Here is an 18,164-nt window from a genome sequence, read left to right on the forward strand (position 1 = left end):
AAAATGTAGTTTGCTTCCAGTCACTGCTAGAGATTGAACTGGATGATCTCAAGGAGTCCCTTACAATTTATATTATTTTTTGTTTAGCATCAGCCCTCCAAATTGCAAATGTTTTACTTTACACAAGTGGATATGATCAAAGGATTTTCTTAACTAGATAAAGATGATTGTACCAAAAAAAGTACACAAAATCAGATCCCAACACATGGGAACCCAATAGAGGGGTAATTTATTTATGGTGCCATATACAAAATGCTGCAAATAAGAGTGGAATTTTAGAAATCAATATTTTTCTAACTTAATCTTACATTGCTATTAGCATATAACGTTCTGTAGCTAGTACAGAAAAATTCACATGTAAGAATTTGGGACCAAGAGTTGCATATTAACTTTAAAAAATATAAAAGCAAACAAACAACAACAACCAAACCAACCAAACAAAAAACCCAAAGAGAATAACCCTGTTAAAAGGAAAAAATAATTTCAGAATGAATGATAAATGCATAGAGCAGATAAAGGAGCTCCTAAGAAATTCTTGTCTGTTAGACCAGGGCTTTGAAAGAACTTAAGAAGATGGAGCCAGGAAGCAGTAATGAGGATAAAATGAGCCATGTGTCCTAGAATAATTAGATAATTCTCTGACACAGCCCACACATTTTGACTGGTTCAGGCCTGTTTCATGGCTGGTTCCCTGTGTTCCAATGTCCTTCATCCATTTCCCTCACTCTGGACTAAGTTCCTCTGAAACCACAAGCAGATGTTCTCCAGACTAAAATTCAGAACAGAGAAAACAAGTTATATTGGAAGGTTTATATAGTTTGTGGAGTCATTAGTAATCTGCCCAGAGCTGGTGATGCTTTGGAGACCCTTTAAGAACAGACAAATGAGCATGAAGTACGAAGGAGACATAATTTTATAGACCTAAATGTACCGCAGCCTGTGGTCTTAAAACATCTTATCACACCCATGGGGCAAAAAGACAGGGAGAACAGCACATTTACGTGATTATTTCTCAACACATACTCTTAAAAATGTATATTTGTCATTGAGATGATTTATTGTGCTCTTCACTTGGAGCTATTGTCAGTCAAGAGCTATTTTGCTCATTTACGACTGTATCAAATCAAAGTCTTTACAGATCTACCATTTACATACCAGATTATTTTTTGTGCAGGTGTTTTGCTTACACAGAAGGAAGCAGCAATATATTGTGATCAAAGAGGACCTGAAAGTCCAGAGTGCCAACACCAGCTCTCCATAAGTGCTAGCTGACTCGTTGGCTTTTAATATGTAACTAATGACTAACAATTAAGGTAGAGTTGATAAGACTGTCTCACTGAAGTTAATAGAAGTGAGCAAATGTTGTCCTAATGAATACCGATGCTGACTCGGTCAGTTAATACCGCTAAAGCATTAGAAAATTTGAATAAAAGGTGTAGGGAACGTTATGATCTCTTAACATCATCTCTCTCCTTCCTGTGGATTATATCACTGTGGATTAAAACCTTTGCCTGTAGTTCCTCTCTGCCGGACCCCCGCTACACGCCTCGCAGCCCGAGAGGCGCGGCCGGGCGCGGCGGAGCCGTGCGGGGCTGTGCGGTGCAGGGCTGTGCGGTGCGGTGCGGAGCCCCCGCCCCGGCCCGCCCCGGCCCCCTGGCGGCCAATGCACGGCCGGGGAGGCAGAGCCGAGGAAGGAGCCAGGGAAAACATCAGTCCCAACTTTCTCACCTTGAAAGGAACCAGGCGCTCCCGATGCGTCCCCTCCAGCCGCCCTCCCTGCCAGCCCAGCCTCCTCGGGAGCGCCGTCCGACGGCTCGTGCTTGCCCCGCCAGCTGCCCCCTGCCCCACGACGGGGAGAGACCCGAGTAGGGGGGAGCCCCTGGGGACCGTCCCCCTCGGTCCCTGCTGCCCGGGGGCCGCGGGCAGCGGCGGCTGTGTGGCGGGGCTCGATGCGGCTGCCATGGGGCGCGGGGCTCCCCTCGGACCGTGCCTGCTGCGGGCAGCGCTGCTGCTGCTGCTCTCCCTCTGCCCCGCCGCTGGCAGCACCTGGATGTGAGTAGCCGGGCGGGGGTGGGAGGGCTGCGCGGTGCCCGTCCCCTCGTGTCCGCCGAGGCCCGGCGCTGACGGGGGCTGCTCCTGCAGGTGGCTGGGCATCGCCGCCGCCGGCGGGCCGGAGAAGCCGGGCTGCACCAGTCCTCCGCTGAGCCGTCGGCAGCTGGACCTGTGCGAGCAGAAGCCGGAGCTGGCGCCCGCCATCCGGGAGGGAGCGCGGCTGGGCCTCCAGGAGTGCCGCAGCCAGTTCCGACACGAGCGCTGGGACTGCCGCTCGCCGCCCGCCGCCCGCCGCGGCACCGCCGCCCCCGCCGCCCTCGGGCACCAGCTCAGCAGCGGTGAGTGTCCGCCCCAGTGGGGCCGCCGGGCCGGGTGCGTCCGCTGCTGACACAGCGGGGCTGCCCCGGTGTGTTGGGTTTGCGTGGCGAGGAGTCCCGCGGGGCGGCGCCGGCGACCGTCCGTCCGTCCGTCCCGACGGCAGAGTCGGGCACAGCCGGTGCGGCGGGGCGGGCGGTCGTCGCAGCCGTCGCGGGAGGTTACCTCAGGCACGCTAAACGCACCCAACAGACGAAACCTGCCCTTGTCTTTCCAACGTTGATGTTGTTAACTGTAATTTTTGCTTAGTTCGGCCGTGGACGACACTGCCCGTATGTAGATCCACTTAAATATGTTGAAATGTTGTTATTCTTAGACTTATGTTGGGTTGATTCCCTTATGTCACAATTACTAAATGAGTGGGGTGATGAGACATAGTATTTCAAAAAGGTCACTTGTTTGCAGGTAAAAAGTCTGCTCAAGGCACCACATACAGTGTGAATTGCTTTAAAATGTGTTATATGTGCTCAGCGACATGGTATTGATCAGCACAGCAAGACTAAAGCTCTTTTTGTTGCATAAACTAATTATGGAACTGCTGAAATTTCCACTGAAATAAGAAGCCTTTGGGGGTTACATTTGATTCAAATTATGTTTGAAGCAAATGTCAGCACCAAGGTATCCTGCAAACTAATTTTTAACACTCTGGTCACTGATTGTGTGATTGATGTGAATTTAGGTATTGTGGCATTTGCTTTTGTGTTTGTGCAATCTTCACTTTGTACTAAAGCAGGGTAAAACCCCCAAGCATTAACCATGAAAATGTAACATGAGCAATAAAAAGTGATTCCAAAAAGGAAAAAAATAAAATGGGAGAAGTTTGCCCCATTATATGTAGCTGTATGTATTGTATGTTAGTCCTTCTGTCCAACAAGAAGGGCTGTTCCTGAAGACCTGCAGATGAGTGCCACTGCTCACCCACAAAGCTTCACTAGTGTGTCCTGTGGAAGCTTGTTATGATCGTACCAGCACCATAGACCACTACGAACAAGGGAAACAAACAGGAACTTTCCTGCCTGTGAGCAGGAACCTGGGAGATAGTTTCACAACAGTGAAAATTAGCACAGTGAAAATTATCACAGTGAAATTTTGGCTACAGTTATTCACCACCCTTGGATTTTCAGTTTGCTTAGAGTATACCTTGCTTAACATGGTTTAAAGCTGTGTGACACATTATGCTGGAAGTCTCAGAGAATGGAACCAGCTTAAGAAGCCCATGCGGGTCACTCCATGATTCTTCTGAGATATAGTCCAACAATTAAAGGCCTTTTATGCTGTTGTCTTTCCCATGGCCACCTTATTCTAGGAAAAGCACATGACCTAAATGTTCTCATGCCATCCTGATTTCTATCTGGTTTAACATTTCTGGGGCTCTTTGCAACCTTTGTGAATTAGAATAACATCAACGTTTGCTGAATCTAGCATGAGGTAAGTTCTGGCGCTATACCAAAGTAACCTGGGATCGTGACAGCTTCTCTGAGATTTAAACTAACCTTTTCTTATTCCTCAAATCAATATGAATAGTGAAAAGCAGAGTGGAGAGTAAGGAGTTTGGAATATGGTTAGTTCGAGGTTTGATTTTTTATTTTTGTTTTTTATGATTAAAACTTAATTGGCTTGGAAATTTCTGTGGCAAATAAAGTTCCCAGTCAGATTTAGAAAGAAGTTACCAAAAAATGCGTGATACAAACATTAGGAAACAGCACCATTAATAGCATCGTCCTATGAAGGGACCGTGAAGTCATTTTTGGATATCCACTACTTTAAACAAATTAACACTGCAGACCAAGCTGTGATGACTTTAAACTTGTAACTGTTCCCTTCTGATAATAGTCTGGCTTGTAAAATTGCTTTCTACAACCCAGCCAGGAAGGTAATCAGAGGGAGTTATGAAGTAATATTTTCATACCTTGCTTTGTAGGCACGAAGGAGACCGCGTTCATCTACGCGGTGACATCAGCAGGACTGGTGCATTCAGTGACGCGATCGTGCAGCGCGGGGAATGTGACCGAGTGCTCCTGCGACCTGAGCCTGAGGCATGGCGGCTCGGCCAGCGAGGGCTGGCACTGGGGCGGCTGCTCTGACGATATCCACTATGGAATGGCATTCAGCAGAAAGTTCCTGGACATGCCTTTGAAGAACTTAACGGGCAAGAGTGGGAGCGGACTGGTGGTGATGAACCTGCACAACAATGAGGCTGGGAGGCAGGTATGTGTCATTCAGATATGGGCAGCAACTGCTTGTTCACCTTCTTTGACAAAATGGCATCAACTAAAGGAGGCCGGCCCTTGACTGCAGGTGTATGTGGAGCCAATGGTAAAAACAGCACTAACATTCACCAAAGCAAGCATGTACAAACTCAAAATCAGAGCTGGTTTTAACTAACTAATCCCTATGGATTAAAATAAAAGCCACAAACTAAGAAATAGATCTGCAATGCTTAAATAATAAAGTTATCTTAACTAGATATTTGACACTCTGTAGTAAATTTGAAATAATCCTGTTGTCAGCATAATACGAGTTTTTTCACTCACTATTCTGTTATCATCATGACCTACATTTTTAATTCTCTCTAGTACTGAAGGAGAAAGCCAGTTGGACAAAAGGCCTCATTACTCATCCACAGTCTGGAGTGCACACCTGAGACCACAAGTTTCGCATTGTTCAGAGAGGAAATCAAGAGTTAATATTGTCTTTTAAAGCATGGGATAGAAATGACACCTCTATTTTAAAACAGCTCATTGGTTAAAGCATGAATCAAAGAAGTGAGAGGAGAATGGATTTGGATAGCTTTTCATCAGCCCAAAGAACTTCAAACCGAAGTTTGCAGAGGAAACGTATGTGTGTGGGTGTGTGACATTGGGTTCTCCTGTCCTGTAGCGGGTAAAAAATGGGGACCAAAACAACCTATACAGGGAGATGTGAGCCTGTGAGTGCTTGGAGCTTACATCTGGAATGACAGACTTGGATGCTGGTTCTTGCTTTCAAATTACTTTCTCTGCTTTACCTTGGTGTTTTTAACTTCATCTTTAATGGCTGTCTCTGGGTCTATAATACTTTAGGTCTGTTCTGCTCAGTGACACAGATATAACTAAAGAAGGAAAAAAAGAAAAAAGGAAAAACCTTTGGGTTTAACTACATATATTGATGGACTCCATTGTAATTCAGCAATTTCTTGTAGCCAGAAGCAGGATCAGTGAGTTTTACTGAACCCAACTTTCCTATCTGCTGTAGACAAGGAATAACCATAGGAAGCCGTCATGAGGGCTATGGTGGTATAACTGAAAACTATTTTAATTTAAACTAATTTTTACAGGTAATATGTTATTTTATTTAAGCTATGCAGTTGTAAAATCAGAAAATCTTTCAGATCCCTTCCAACTCAAACTATTCTATGATTCTATGGCTCTGTGGCATAAGCCCTTTTCATAACTGAAGTGGAAGAAGCAAACTTTAAACCTAAGTAGATGCTGAGAACACTTACTGTAAGTTTAATTAGATGCGAGTCAGCTAAATCATCTCCAAGGAAAGTGATTGGTATCTTGTAGTAGGAGATGTTAATAAGAGTAACAGAAGCTTAAGTGATTATTTCCTTAGGGAAGGAGCAAAAGGTTGTTTCTCATGTTTGGAGAGAGAGATTGTTAAGGAAGGAGATAGTAATTTCTATAAAATTGTCTCTCTTAATCTCATGATTTTACATACACAGTACAGATATAAATTTTTATTTTATTACTCATGTTTGTCATTAGACAGTACCATTGTCTCAGATTAGGGCGACAGAAGTGTAGGGAAGAAGACTGCAAGGCTCCAGAGGAACTTGAGAGAGAAGGAGAACATGATTTCTGTGGTTAGGTGTCAGTGATATGGGTTTCTCTTTGATACCCTATTATCTTGTTGGCCTTTACCTTTATAACAGCAGCAGCAATAGTTTGCTGTCCTTTTATCTGCAGTGACAGTGTTTACTTGTGATTCCCATACAATCCTTGTGCTCATCATTCATTGCTGCCAGTGGGCCAGCAGAACTGTCTGGAATCTTCTGCTGTGAGCTATACCAAGGAACTGTTCAACTTTTAAAAAAAAACTACACACACAAACACAGATCCTAGAACATAAACTTTTATTTTGGTGTTTCTTTCTTCAAAGTTGGATCAGTTTCCAGATCACACCTATAGTCAGTTGGGCCGTATGTGTCATGGGGATGGGATTGACTGGCAAAGGAGAAAAGTGCATTCAGCCAAAGAGAACATGTTTTCAAATGGTGAACTAAAGTTACAAGGGGTTGAAGGATCTAACTGAGTCTTCATTTTCCATGAATAGTATTTTTGAGAGGATCAAAGTTATCTTATATGATCTTATATCTTATATGTGTAAAATATAGTAGATTGTGAGTCCACACTTTTAATGACAGGCAACAGTAGTATTTTCTATTTTCATTCACATTGAGTGGTATCTCTTATTATATACAACCACGTGAAACCAGAGTTCTAGTCTAGACTGACAGTCTCTGGGAATGTGGTAGAATTTGGCCCAACAGAAACTATTAGATACTGAGGACCTTTCAGGGTGTTGTGGTTGAACGACAGCTGCTTGTTCACATCCCCTGTACTCTTCCCCTCCCCTCAGTGGGCTGGGGAGAAGGTTTGGGGCAAAAAATGGTAAAACTAGTGGTTTGCAATAAGAAGAGTTTAATAATTGAAATAGAATGTAATAATAATAATGTAATGAAAAGGGAGATATCAAAGAGAGAGGAACAAAACCTGAGAAAAATTAGTGATGCACAATACAATTGCTAACCACCTGCTGAATGATGCCCAGCCTGTCTCCCAGCAGTGATCTACCCCTCCTGGCCAAGTTTATGTACTGTGCATGATGTTCTGTGATGTGGAATATCCCTTTGGCCATTTAGAGTCAGCTGTCCTGGCCATGCTCCCTCACAGTTTCTCTTGCAGCTCCTCACTACAGCACAAGACACTGAAAAGTCCTTGATTTAGTGTAGGCACTACTTAGCAACAACTAAACCATCAGTGTGTTATCAACATTATTCTCATACTAAATACAAATCAGAGCTTTGTGCTAGCTAATAAGAAGAAAACTAACTCTATCCCAGCTGAAACCAGGACACATTTCAGGTTCTTCACAGTACTGAGCTCTCTAAAAAGATTCTCTACCCTGTCACAGGCTTATTTGGTGCATGACACATGAACTCATTCCTTTTCCAAGGCACCGTGGCATTGTTTTCTTAAGAAAAACCAAATTTGCTGCAAGCCCGAAAGGCCAGAAGACCCTTATTTCACTGATGCTGTATCGATGGTGTATTTGTTGTTCATTATCTTGAAAGAAAACATAGAGAGTATTTAGACAGCTTTCATGCATAAGTATTTTGTAATTTAATGGCAAACTCTAAGATAAAGCAAATATTTTGACCACTGTCCAGAATCAAAGAATGTTTATTGTTGGTACTTGGGTTTTCTAGCAATAATGTTATCTGAAGTAAAGTTTAGCATAAGTCTTCCTTTTTGTATTTTTAAATCTTTACATAGGAGATGCTGGAAAATGTTTATGTTCATGTTTTGGGGCTTATTAGAAGGATATTTTGATACCTTATTACCTTTTGTAATGAATACTATCACATTCCTGGTTCAATGTCTTGCAAGAGCAGTCTTCCAGGGACAATACTTCTGGAGTTTTTTGGAATTAGTAACTAACTGGTATGTGCTGAATTCTCTTGCTTCTCTCCTATTTCCATACAAAATATTTCCATATTTTACAGTTCTAATCACATAGTTATCATATCAACATATATCAGTTTTAAAACTGTGAGTATCCTTTGAGTTGTCCACTAACCTGACTCTGAGAAGATCCAGATTGCATTCCTTATTCTTCCACAAGAAAAATGTTCATCATCTTTTAGCACTGCAATCAGTGGCTAAAATTGGGCTGCTTACAGGCATCAGTTCCTGTTACAAAACAAGTACTGGCAGTGCTTGTCTCAGAGCTGAGAACAGTGCCTGCAAACAAAAAGCTTAGCATGGAGATATTAAGAATTAATTGGCATTAGGGACTATGCAAACTGTGATTCCATTGACACTATCCTTTGCTGCAGACCCATCTCTGTTTTCTGCCCATTTGCCTGTTCTAGCCACAGATTCCCACTGCATGCCACTCCCTCTGTTAATTGCATTGGATCAGTGAAAGGAAGTCAATTTAAAAATTATTTTTCTCTCAGGTTAATTTTTTACACAAACCAGTGTTCAGCCCTGTTCATAACTTAACCCTGCCCTTTTGTTGTACTCATACTACCAAGGCTGAGGCAGTGAATGACAATAGGGGTAAGAGGAACTGCTCGTTCCAGTGGTGGAAGGAGTGACACAGGACATGTAATTTCAGGTGTTTAAGATCCTCCAGAATGAAAAGTGATTCAGAAATCATAGCTTTTGTTGTTGTGATTTGATATTGCTACATTATGGCCATTGCAAAGCCCAAATGCAGAGCATTTCTGAAGATGGGGCTTCTTATAGTGAGGTTCTGTGGTTCCTAGCGTGCTGTGACTTCCCTGTCACTGAAATGGCAATGGCAGCTGTAATATTAAATACTTTGAGACCTCCGTGTTACTGATGTCAGGCAGCATTCTTAATGAATGAAAGATCACATCCAAATGTTTTTATCCCTTTGCTTTCAGGCTGTAGCAAAGCTGATGTCTGTGGATTGTCGTTGTCACGGTGTTTCTGGGTCCTGTGCTGTGAAAACTTGTTGGAAAACAATGTCATCCTTTGAAAAGATTGGCCGGTTTTTAAAGGATAAATATGAAAACAGCATACAAATATCAGACAGACTGAAAAAAAAGCTACGCAGGAAAGAGAAAAGCCAGAGAAAAGTACCAATCGGGAAAGAGGACCTGCTATATGTGAACAAATCACCCAATTACTGCGTTGAAGATCAAAAATTGGGGATCCCTGGGACTCAGGGAAGAGAATGTAACCGCACCTCGCAGGGACCCGATGGCTGTAACCTCCTGTGCTGCGGGCGCGGGTACAACACCCACGTTGTCAGGCACGTGGAAAGGTGCGAGTGCAAGTTTGTCTGGTGCTGCTACGTGCGCTGCAGGAGGTGTGAGACCATGACTGATGTACACACCTGCAAGTAAGATGAAGCACAGGAAACACAGCCAAACCATCCTGCCCTGTCTGGTGCAGAGTTGCCACACAGGCAGCAATTGCTATTACTGTGTGGGATTTTGGGGGATCAGCCTCGGGGACAATGAGTACTGCCAAAAAACAAGTAGTCCAAGCATTTGGCGACTGAAAGAACAAGTTAGTGAGCACCAGACTGCATGCAGGGCAGCTTAAACAACAAAAAAGGACTCCTGATGGCACATTTGAACATCTTACTCCGTGAGCAGGGGCAGACACTAAACTTTTCAAGTCTTTAATAGCTACAACGTCCTGAAGATCCATGTGGTGGGCAGGTACAGTGGAGAAAACTCAAGATCTCATTAGTCAGAGACTGAAGAGTTAAGAGGACTTGTAAGATACATTAGATATAACCTTATGTCTATGTTTTTATAAGTGGGACTAGATGAATCCGCTAGATGGTTCATTTCTGCACTTCAGAAAAAATCACAAGGGTAGGGGAGGTGTTCTGCTGTTGACTACTAAGTGTTTGCTTTGCAGCCATTCAGAAAGCTGTCTTCTGTGTAATATGCAGAAAAGCATCTGGTACTGAGAAATGTGCATGACTGCAGAGAGCTCAGCGCTGCCTGCTTGGGAGAGGAGGATCTGTTGGTGTGAGGCAAGCTGTGCCCAGAGTAGAGAGGTGAGAGCACAGCTTGATGAATGTGAATGGTGTACCAAATAGCAACCTCAGGATTTTTTTACAGCTTGTCCTTCAAATGCACAACGGATAGGCCTGAGGAGGGACAAAAATACAGTTTAATTTAGAAGGAAATAAAAACCCTTGCAGGCATTTCCTCAGTATCTGAGCATACATTTTGTGAGTCAACTGGTCATCACCTCACTGTTGAACTCTATGCAATAACTTGCCATGTTCAACCATCTCACTGGTGTTTCACCATCATTTTCAAAATTAACCATGTGAAAAACAGCCCAAAGAAATCTGCCATAAAGCAAAAGATTTTTTAAAATATGTTTTCTTTATAGAAGCAGCATTTAAAATTTTTCATTAGGTTGCATCCTCTTTAAATTCAATGCACAATGTAATTTATGGATTGGCTCATACCACTGAAATATTTAACTGTTAATGATAACATTTTCTCTCCCTTCATATGTTGGCTTAATTTTATTTTACATCTGTGAAAGGTTGTTTATTTTCATGCAATGATTTAATGCCTGGCTTAAAAAGCACCATGTGAAAGGATTACTGTTGTTTAATTGTGCAAATACCTATTTTTGATAAGACAAGAAAGTTTATATTTTGTAAATATTTAAATTATGCAAGTTATGTAAAACATTTCCAAAACTTATGTGATAAGACTACAGTCTTTGATATTTGTTGGTTAGATATTTGTTAATATTGTAGTAGCCTTTAATTGATTTTTATTTGCATGTGTTGTGGGAAATTAGTCAGAGAATTACATAAATGTTCTTTTTTTTTTTTTACCGTCAGGGTCCTCATAATTATTGCAGTGAATACACACTGATGAGAAACACTATGATTCTCTAAATGATCAGTTAATTAGTATTCTGAATATTTTCGTTTTTATTATGATTCTTTTAAATTCATTTTACGAACACTGAAATCCCAGCTCCAGCAGTATGTGCAGAACTCCCACTGACATCAAGGGGACTTGCAAGGGTTTGCAATCCCTTAACTTCTTCCATACTAACAGTTTTTAGAAAGAAATCATCTTGGACAGTTTGGTTGAGGCTTTCAAAGTTACTTTGAAGAATTCATTTCCTTGTTGTCAATTATTTTCCCATGAAAGATGGTGACCAGATTCCCTGTCACTCTTTACTGGACGTGTAGGTCAGGAAGAAGGAAACAAAATCTTCTATGTTGTGGTATTTCACTGCCTTATGTGGATTATTTTAGGAACATCAGTTCAGAAACAATTAAGTCCTTAATCTGCTGGTTCTTTTTGGACCTTTACTCCACATTTGGCCAATGTGTCTCTATTGACCTAGATAGATTATTATCCTGAGGCCACAAAATCTGCTGTCTGTGAGAAGGGTGCTCAGCATGCCAGTCACTGTCACAGGATTATTCAAAACCCTCTCTGTGAAAATTCAGATGGGGAACACACATGCTGTTGAAAGATCCTGAAGAGAGGGTTGTGAGCCACAGGTTGTTCCCATCTTGCAGCAATGAAAGGAAACTCCGTGGCTTATCAGGCTGTGCCACAGCACCTGTTGGCAGCATGGATGGGAGATGATACTGGTCAATGTGATATGAAGGCATGATAGAGATTGCCTCTCTGTTTTTTTTTTATTCTGCCCCACATCAAGTTCCTGTCAGAGGCAAGTGCCTTGGTGTCCTACCTGAGCCTTCTCCTAGAGGTACTGAGTTCACTGTTGAGATCACAACTGTTTTTTTATATGGGACTCCAGTTTATGGGAATTCAGTGTGAAGACCAGAATCCTTACTGCAGCACCTTGACCATTCTTTCAAAACAGCTTAGCTTTTATTGGACCTAAAGGTTCTTCCACGCCTGATCTGTAAAATACAGAAAATTGCCAATATACTTCTCAATCTCACCTTAACTTCTGGCAGGGCCGGAAATGGGAAGGAAATGATCCTGGGCTTCTGGGCCTGAGGTCAACTGCAGGGATTTTCCCAGGAGGGGCAAACCTCAGATGTTTCTGTGGGTTTGAAGGAGAAGGGCACTGACATTGGCATTGCACAGAGATGTGGGGCAGCCAGAATGCAGCCATCACAGCCAGGGTGTCTCTTGCCTGCTTGGCTATTTATTCAGCATTTGATGCTGTGTTATTTTTAACAATCATCTAGTTTCAGAAAAAAACAAACCAAAAACCAAACCAAAAACCCTTTTTGTTCATAAGTGTTGTTAATAAAAGATTTTTTTCTTGGTTTTCTTGGGAGGAAGAGTTTATTTTTTCAAAGAATGACAAAAGACAATGAAGAGAAGTGGCAACATATAACGTTTATGAAAGCTTCAATGGCTGAGCAAACAAGCTAACACAGGTTTGAAGCTTCACTGGCAGCGAAAGAATTCATTTTGCCTCTGAGAAGCTGAGGGAGAATTTGATGGGAGGTGGTGTTGCCCTTTCTGCACTGAGGGTAGACCAAGTACATGCAATCTGAGGGAAGCAGAAGCAAAGCTGAGTGCACTGCGGAGACTGGAGCATGAGCTCCTCTCTTTACCTACCACAGTTTAAACTGCTGTTTAAGTTAAGCTCCATTGTAACTTACCTCAGTTACATCCGTAAAACTAATTCTGGGTGAGCAGTATCTGTAAAAGCAATTTTAGATCAGGATATGAACACTGTTTTGTAGTAGCATCAGGGCTAAAAAAATTAACTGACATCTATTGCACTATTTATTCCACAAAACTGCCTTTACTCCTTCCACACTCTCAAACCAAAGCTTTCCTTGTGGGACAGCACGAGAGAATCATCTGTAAGACAGCATGCCTCCTCTTTCCAAGAGGAGCTTATGTATGACATATGTGGTTCAGCTACTCTGGTGGGCATGTGGCACTGGGATGAATTTAATTCACTCAGTTGAATAGGGTGGGGTTTTTTCCTTATGCTGGGACTGGAGGATCAAGGCTGTTGACTTTGAAACTACAGCCTTATAATACTGTTGTACAGCTTTGCAATAATACATACTTTATGTTTGAAAGTAGCTTCATGTGTGCTTATCTGAGCAAGTGAGATTAGAAAAAAAATTGGAAGGAAATTTGAGTGAGGAAAAGGTCTTCTCTCAGTCCTATTCCCACACAGTGCCCTTTTATGCTGGAGTAGCAGTTTGAGAAAAGTAGCAAACCTATGAAAAATGGCACAAGTTTACTTTTTGAAGAAAGAATAATTGTAGCCTCTTGTGAAACTGAAAATTATGTTTGCTGTTTTGGACACAGAAATGCATGTGCACCGGCTGCATGTTTTAAGAGCAAAGTTGTGTTGATGACTGAAGTGCTGACGTGCTCTGAGGAGTTACTACAGGAATACAGCTGGTCATTCTGTCAACATGCCAGCCAAAGAACACCATCTTGTCTTTCCCTACTGGAGATCCCTTGTCAAAGGATGTGTAGTAAATGGAGATTGTTTCCATTGCTGTCAAAACATCTCTGTGCTGCGCAGCACTTTTCAGTACATTACAAGTATGTGAAGTGTATGTGTAAAGTAAACAGCAACAATTATCATTGGTCATTCAAAGGAAATGATGTTAGAAGGACATCCACTTTGGCTGAGATTTCTGATGGAGCTGAGATGCTTCATTTCATGGAAGGATAAGTTTTCACAAGATAACAAACAACTTTAGAGTGGGAAAGTGCTGAACCCACACCAACTGCATTCAGCCCAATGGCTAAAATTTTATTAAAACCATGTAAAGGGATTATCCCACTGTGGCAGACTTCATGCCAAATGAGGCACTGTTTACCTGAACCCTCTGTCTTATGGTAACTATCATACAGGGGGGGATAGCATGAAGTATTATAGTGGAAAATATGTTATTATTTGTTCTAGAGAACTTGCAAAAACTGTTAGCTGTGAATCCTCTTCTGACTGTATCCCATCTGTCCTGCCAGGTGATCTGGAGTGCCCAGATCCAACAGCAGCAGTAATAGTGAATGCGGTATCATGATTTAATTTTTCATTTCATGCAAGAATATGCAAAAGCAACTTCTAGGATTTTACAGACTCTCAGAATTTTTACTGTTAGTGAAGTAGCATGGGCAGACAACAGCTGGGACAATAACTGAGAAATGGCTTCACACCTTATATGTCCAATGAGCATCACTAAGGAGAGTAGCATTAGTATTCTGACTATAAACAGGAAACTGGGGGGAATGACTTTCTCAAAATGATGTGCAAAAACAATGGCAGACTTAGATTTGAAAAAAAAGAAAAAAATAAACCTAATGATTTGTCTACCTTGTGGCTACCTTGGCTACCTTTTGGCTACCTTGTCACTGCATTTATTTCTCACTCCATGTAGTTGGAAAACTGTGGCTTGCTAGTTAGGGACTGTGTAGTGACCGTACAGTGGTCACTATTGTGCCAGTCTTCCTGCAGAGCTGAGTACAGTTCTCTAAGCACAAGTACAGACTAAAATAATTAGCTGGCTACTGCCTTTCCCAAACTTGGCCTTCTGTGGTTTGTATTTCTGGAAGTCAAATATGCTTCCCCCCCCCCCCCGCCAAATGACAAATTCATCCTGAAGGGAATGGTGCCTCCATGTGATCTTCATGTTAATGCTGTGGATAATTAGTGCTAAAATACTCATGTCTGTCCAGGGTCTGCTGTTAAACTGCATCAACAACTGTGTAATTTCACTGAGAGTTCTGTTAAATAACTAATGGTTTACCCAGCAGAGAATGAAATGTGAATTATTCCTCTCTGGCCACTGTGTCATCTCTGCAGAGCTGGAAGTGTGGTGGCAGATAGGAACACAAGACTGCAATTCATTTCACAGCTAGTAGGGAACACCGACTGGTGATACCTCTGGCTGAGGCTGGAATTTGGATGCCAGGGGTGACTGTAAATGGATGGCCTTCAGCGGATGGGAGCTGTAATTTTTTGCACACTGAAGAGGTGTAATAAATAAAGCGTTTAGGAGAGTAAAGGCAGACACACGTGGAGTTAAGAGACACTAGCTGAACAGGCAAATGATAGAGTGATTCATTTAAGGGTAGTGCCACATGCCTTGAGAAACCTTCTGCTGAACCTGTGCCTGCTAGCATGAAAACAGCTTGTCATGGGCTGAAAAATCAGAACTCATCTCAGGGTTTGGCCATTTCCTTTTCCTCTCAGCCTTGCTACGTTTATTACAACAAACTGTATTTTAAATTGCCTACACATTTTTCTTCTTAATACTTCAACAATCATAAGCTTACCATCCTTTTTTTTTTATTATTATCAAGTTATTTGTGTATCTGGATGCCTTAATTAAAAAGCTGAAACTTGATTGGGTAAGACTTCCATAATCATTTTCCCCAAAGCCCTGAGAATTTATATTTGATTGTGGAGCAGAGTGAAACACATTTCATGAGCAGTTTTGTTTTCTAGAGAAGAAGCTCGACACTATACTGGGGGTTAAAAAACATACTGCAGTATTATTTCTGTGCATGATGATTTACCCTCTGTGCTAAATGGTACATTGTGCCTCATGTCAGTAGTACAAACTGGAAAAATGTCCCATTCTTTAGCATGGACCAATCTGCCCCATAATCTAAGAAATTAATTTGACACTCTATTGTGCCTCAGTATGTGCTAAATCATATTTTGACATTAAACATACTGAGTTTTTAAAAGATCATTAAGAGAATCAATATTCAGAGGAACACTAAAGTGAGATACTACTCAATTCCAGTTTAAGATGTGCCATTTAAAAAAAAAAATCTGGCTAGTTATTGCTGATTATGCCAATGGGAGCAAAACCAGAAGTTACCTGAGGCCTTGAGAACTACATTCCACAGGAGACAGCACTCTCTTCCACTGCCATCCATCAAGCTCAAAGAGGAGACATGATTCCTCCTCAGCTGGGAGTGCCTTTTTTCATGACCATGTAGCTATATCCTGCTGTGGATAACACCCTAAGAAAGGAACAGACCTTTCTGAGGGAATGGGTGATTGCAGATTTACAGATTAAAGCAATTTAAATGCAAGATTAAAGCAATTGGGCTGAATGTTCTAGAAAGGAAAAGATAGGGACAGGAAGAATATAAAAGGTATCTAAGTAGAGTCATCAACTTTTAACTTGCAAAAAACTAATTGTTAATTTTCAGCAAAGAAGATTTGGATGGCACATGAGCCAACCTACCTAAATGGATACTAGGAAGAGATACATAGGAAGAGATATCTGAGGAACCTGTTTTAACCTAAGTCTACAAAGGATGTTTTAGAACTTGTTTGTAAGAGTGAAAGGGCTAACTACAGAGGCAGCAAGGAGGAACTAAAAGTCGCTTAAAGCTAGGTTAGCAGAAATGTAATGAAACATCTCCAGTAGAGCACATGCTCTCTTGCCATTCTTTATTTTTTCACTCCCAGGAAGGCAGAAGCAAGATGTAGCTGAGCTCAGGTGTTTGTGCCTTTTTGGCACATTGCTTAGAGTGTGAGAAGCAGGGTCCCTTGCATCCCTTCTACAGCATCAGGAGCCACTGACACCTCGTGATATCACTGAACAAGTCAAGAGCTGTTCTTGCACCTTCCTGTTTCAGCCTCAAAGTCCCCATCCAGCTTTACAAGTTTCTTCAATTTTCTTTGCCAGGCCCCTTGTATTAAGGCTAGGTTATGGCCTTACAGCCATAAAACTGAAGAGGATTTCATCAAGAAGAAGTCCCTTACTTGGTATCCACCTTAGCCATGTCCCAAGTCAGTTAGTGAAGTACAGCAGCCCTTCCCACCCTTACACAGGCAAGTCAGTCAACAGTTGTAGTGTTGACTTGGAATATTATTTCCCCTTCTGAAATTATCCACCTGGCCTCTTATTTTATTAATACACATATTCTTGAAAAACTCTCAGACTGCAGAAAATCCAAACAGTTTAGGAGACATTACATACACATCAAGCATTTAGTAGTCACGTTAATGTTTGAGGAAACTAAGTGCCACAGTAAGACATCTGGAAAGCAAAACATGCCGAGCAAAATGAAGCTTTTTCCAAACTAGCACTCAGGAAACTGAGGCTGTAAAAGGGTCTGCTGTTTCCAGAGGAAACACTGAAAAAAAAAAAGTTGGATCATGAAAACCAGGAAAGGTCCAGAGGGCAGAGACCTCTCTTCAGCTTCTTTCTTAAGACTCTTGTTAATCCATATAAAGCACCACTAGTACAACAATTAAGAGCTGTGGTTTACAATGAAGTCAGCTTCAAGTGGCTTGAATCCTAACTGGGTGTTCCTTGGTGAAAATTAAGTTACAATCTTCTTGTGTCCTCCCCTCTTTTTTCTCACAGCTCTTCTTTTTGAGGTAGACATCCCCCACAACCTTTCTCTTCCGTCACTGTTCTGTTCTCAACAAGTCTCCAAGATGCTGCAAATGTTCCCATCATCTCGCATCCTGGAGCTTTGTCACACACAGGTACAAAATGCCCTTCATCTTTGCAACAGACTACTTGCTACCATCAACTATGGGAGACCAGAGAGGCCAGAAGAGTAATCTTTGTGCTTGGCAACTCAAATGAAATGCAGACAGACTGTCAGAAAGTCTCACTGCTTAACATTCAGAAAGTTCCCCTCAACAGCAGGACACTGTAACTTGCCCACCAAAGGCAGAGATGGCATGATCAGATCCTGCAGTAAGTCAACAGACCATGACAAGGGACAAGAGCAAGGAGACCACATTTGTGTGGCCACTCCAGTACAACTTTCATATACTTGACAGAAGTCTTATTAAATGTGATACCACACAGCTGTGAGGACATAAGTTAAGAGAATAAGAATAAGAATCAAATTATTTAAGAAGGTACAAAAATAATCCTACCATTTTATTGCTTTAAAATCCATTGTTTAAAACATTTGTTGTAGGTACAACTTTAAGAGGTTAAGAGAATCATAATATATTTACTCAATTTGCATTGCTAAAAAAGGCACAAATTTAAAA

At 41.8% G+C, this 18,164-nt stretch overlaps 1 protein-coding gene across 1 annotated transcript; it reads left to right on the forward strand.

The window, feature by feature from the left end:
- Nucleotides 1–1,858: 1,858 nt before the first annotated feature.
- Nucleotides 1,859–12,420, forward strand: WNT16 (Wnt family member 16). Its single transcript, XM_027639985.1, has 4 exons — nt 1,859–2,052; nt 2,143–2,390; nt 4,349–4,635; nt 9,107–12,420. The coding sequence occupies exons 1-4, from the start codon at nt 1,961–1,963 to the stop codon at nt 9,569–9,571; spliced, it is 1,092 nt and encodes a 363-aa protein (XP_027495786.1). The 5' UTR covers nt 1,859–1,960; the 3' UTR covers nt 9,572–12,420.
- Nucleotides 12,421–18,164: the final 5,744 nt, after the last annotated feature.

The sequence above is a fragment of the Corapipo altera genome, unplaced genomic scaffold (assembly GCF_003945725.1).
Source record: "Corapipo altera isolate COAL_440 unplaced genomic scaffold, ASM394572v1 1b, whole genome shotgun sequence".
NCBI lineage: Eukaryota > Metazoa > Chordata > Aves > Passeriformes > Pipridae > Corapipo > Corapipo altera.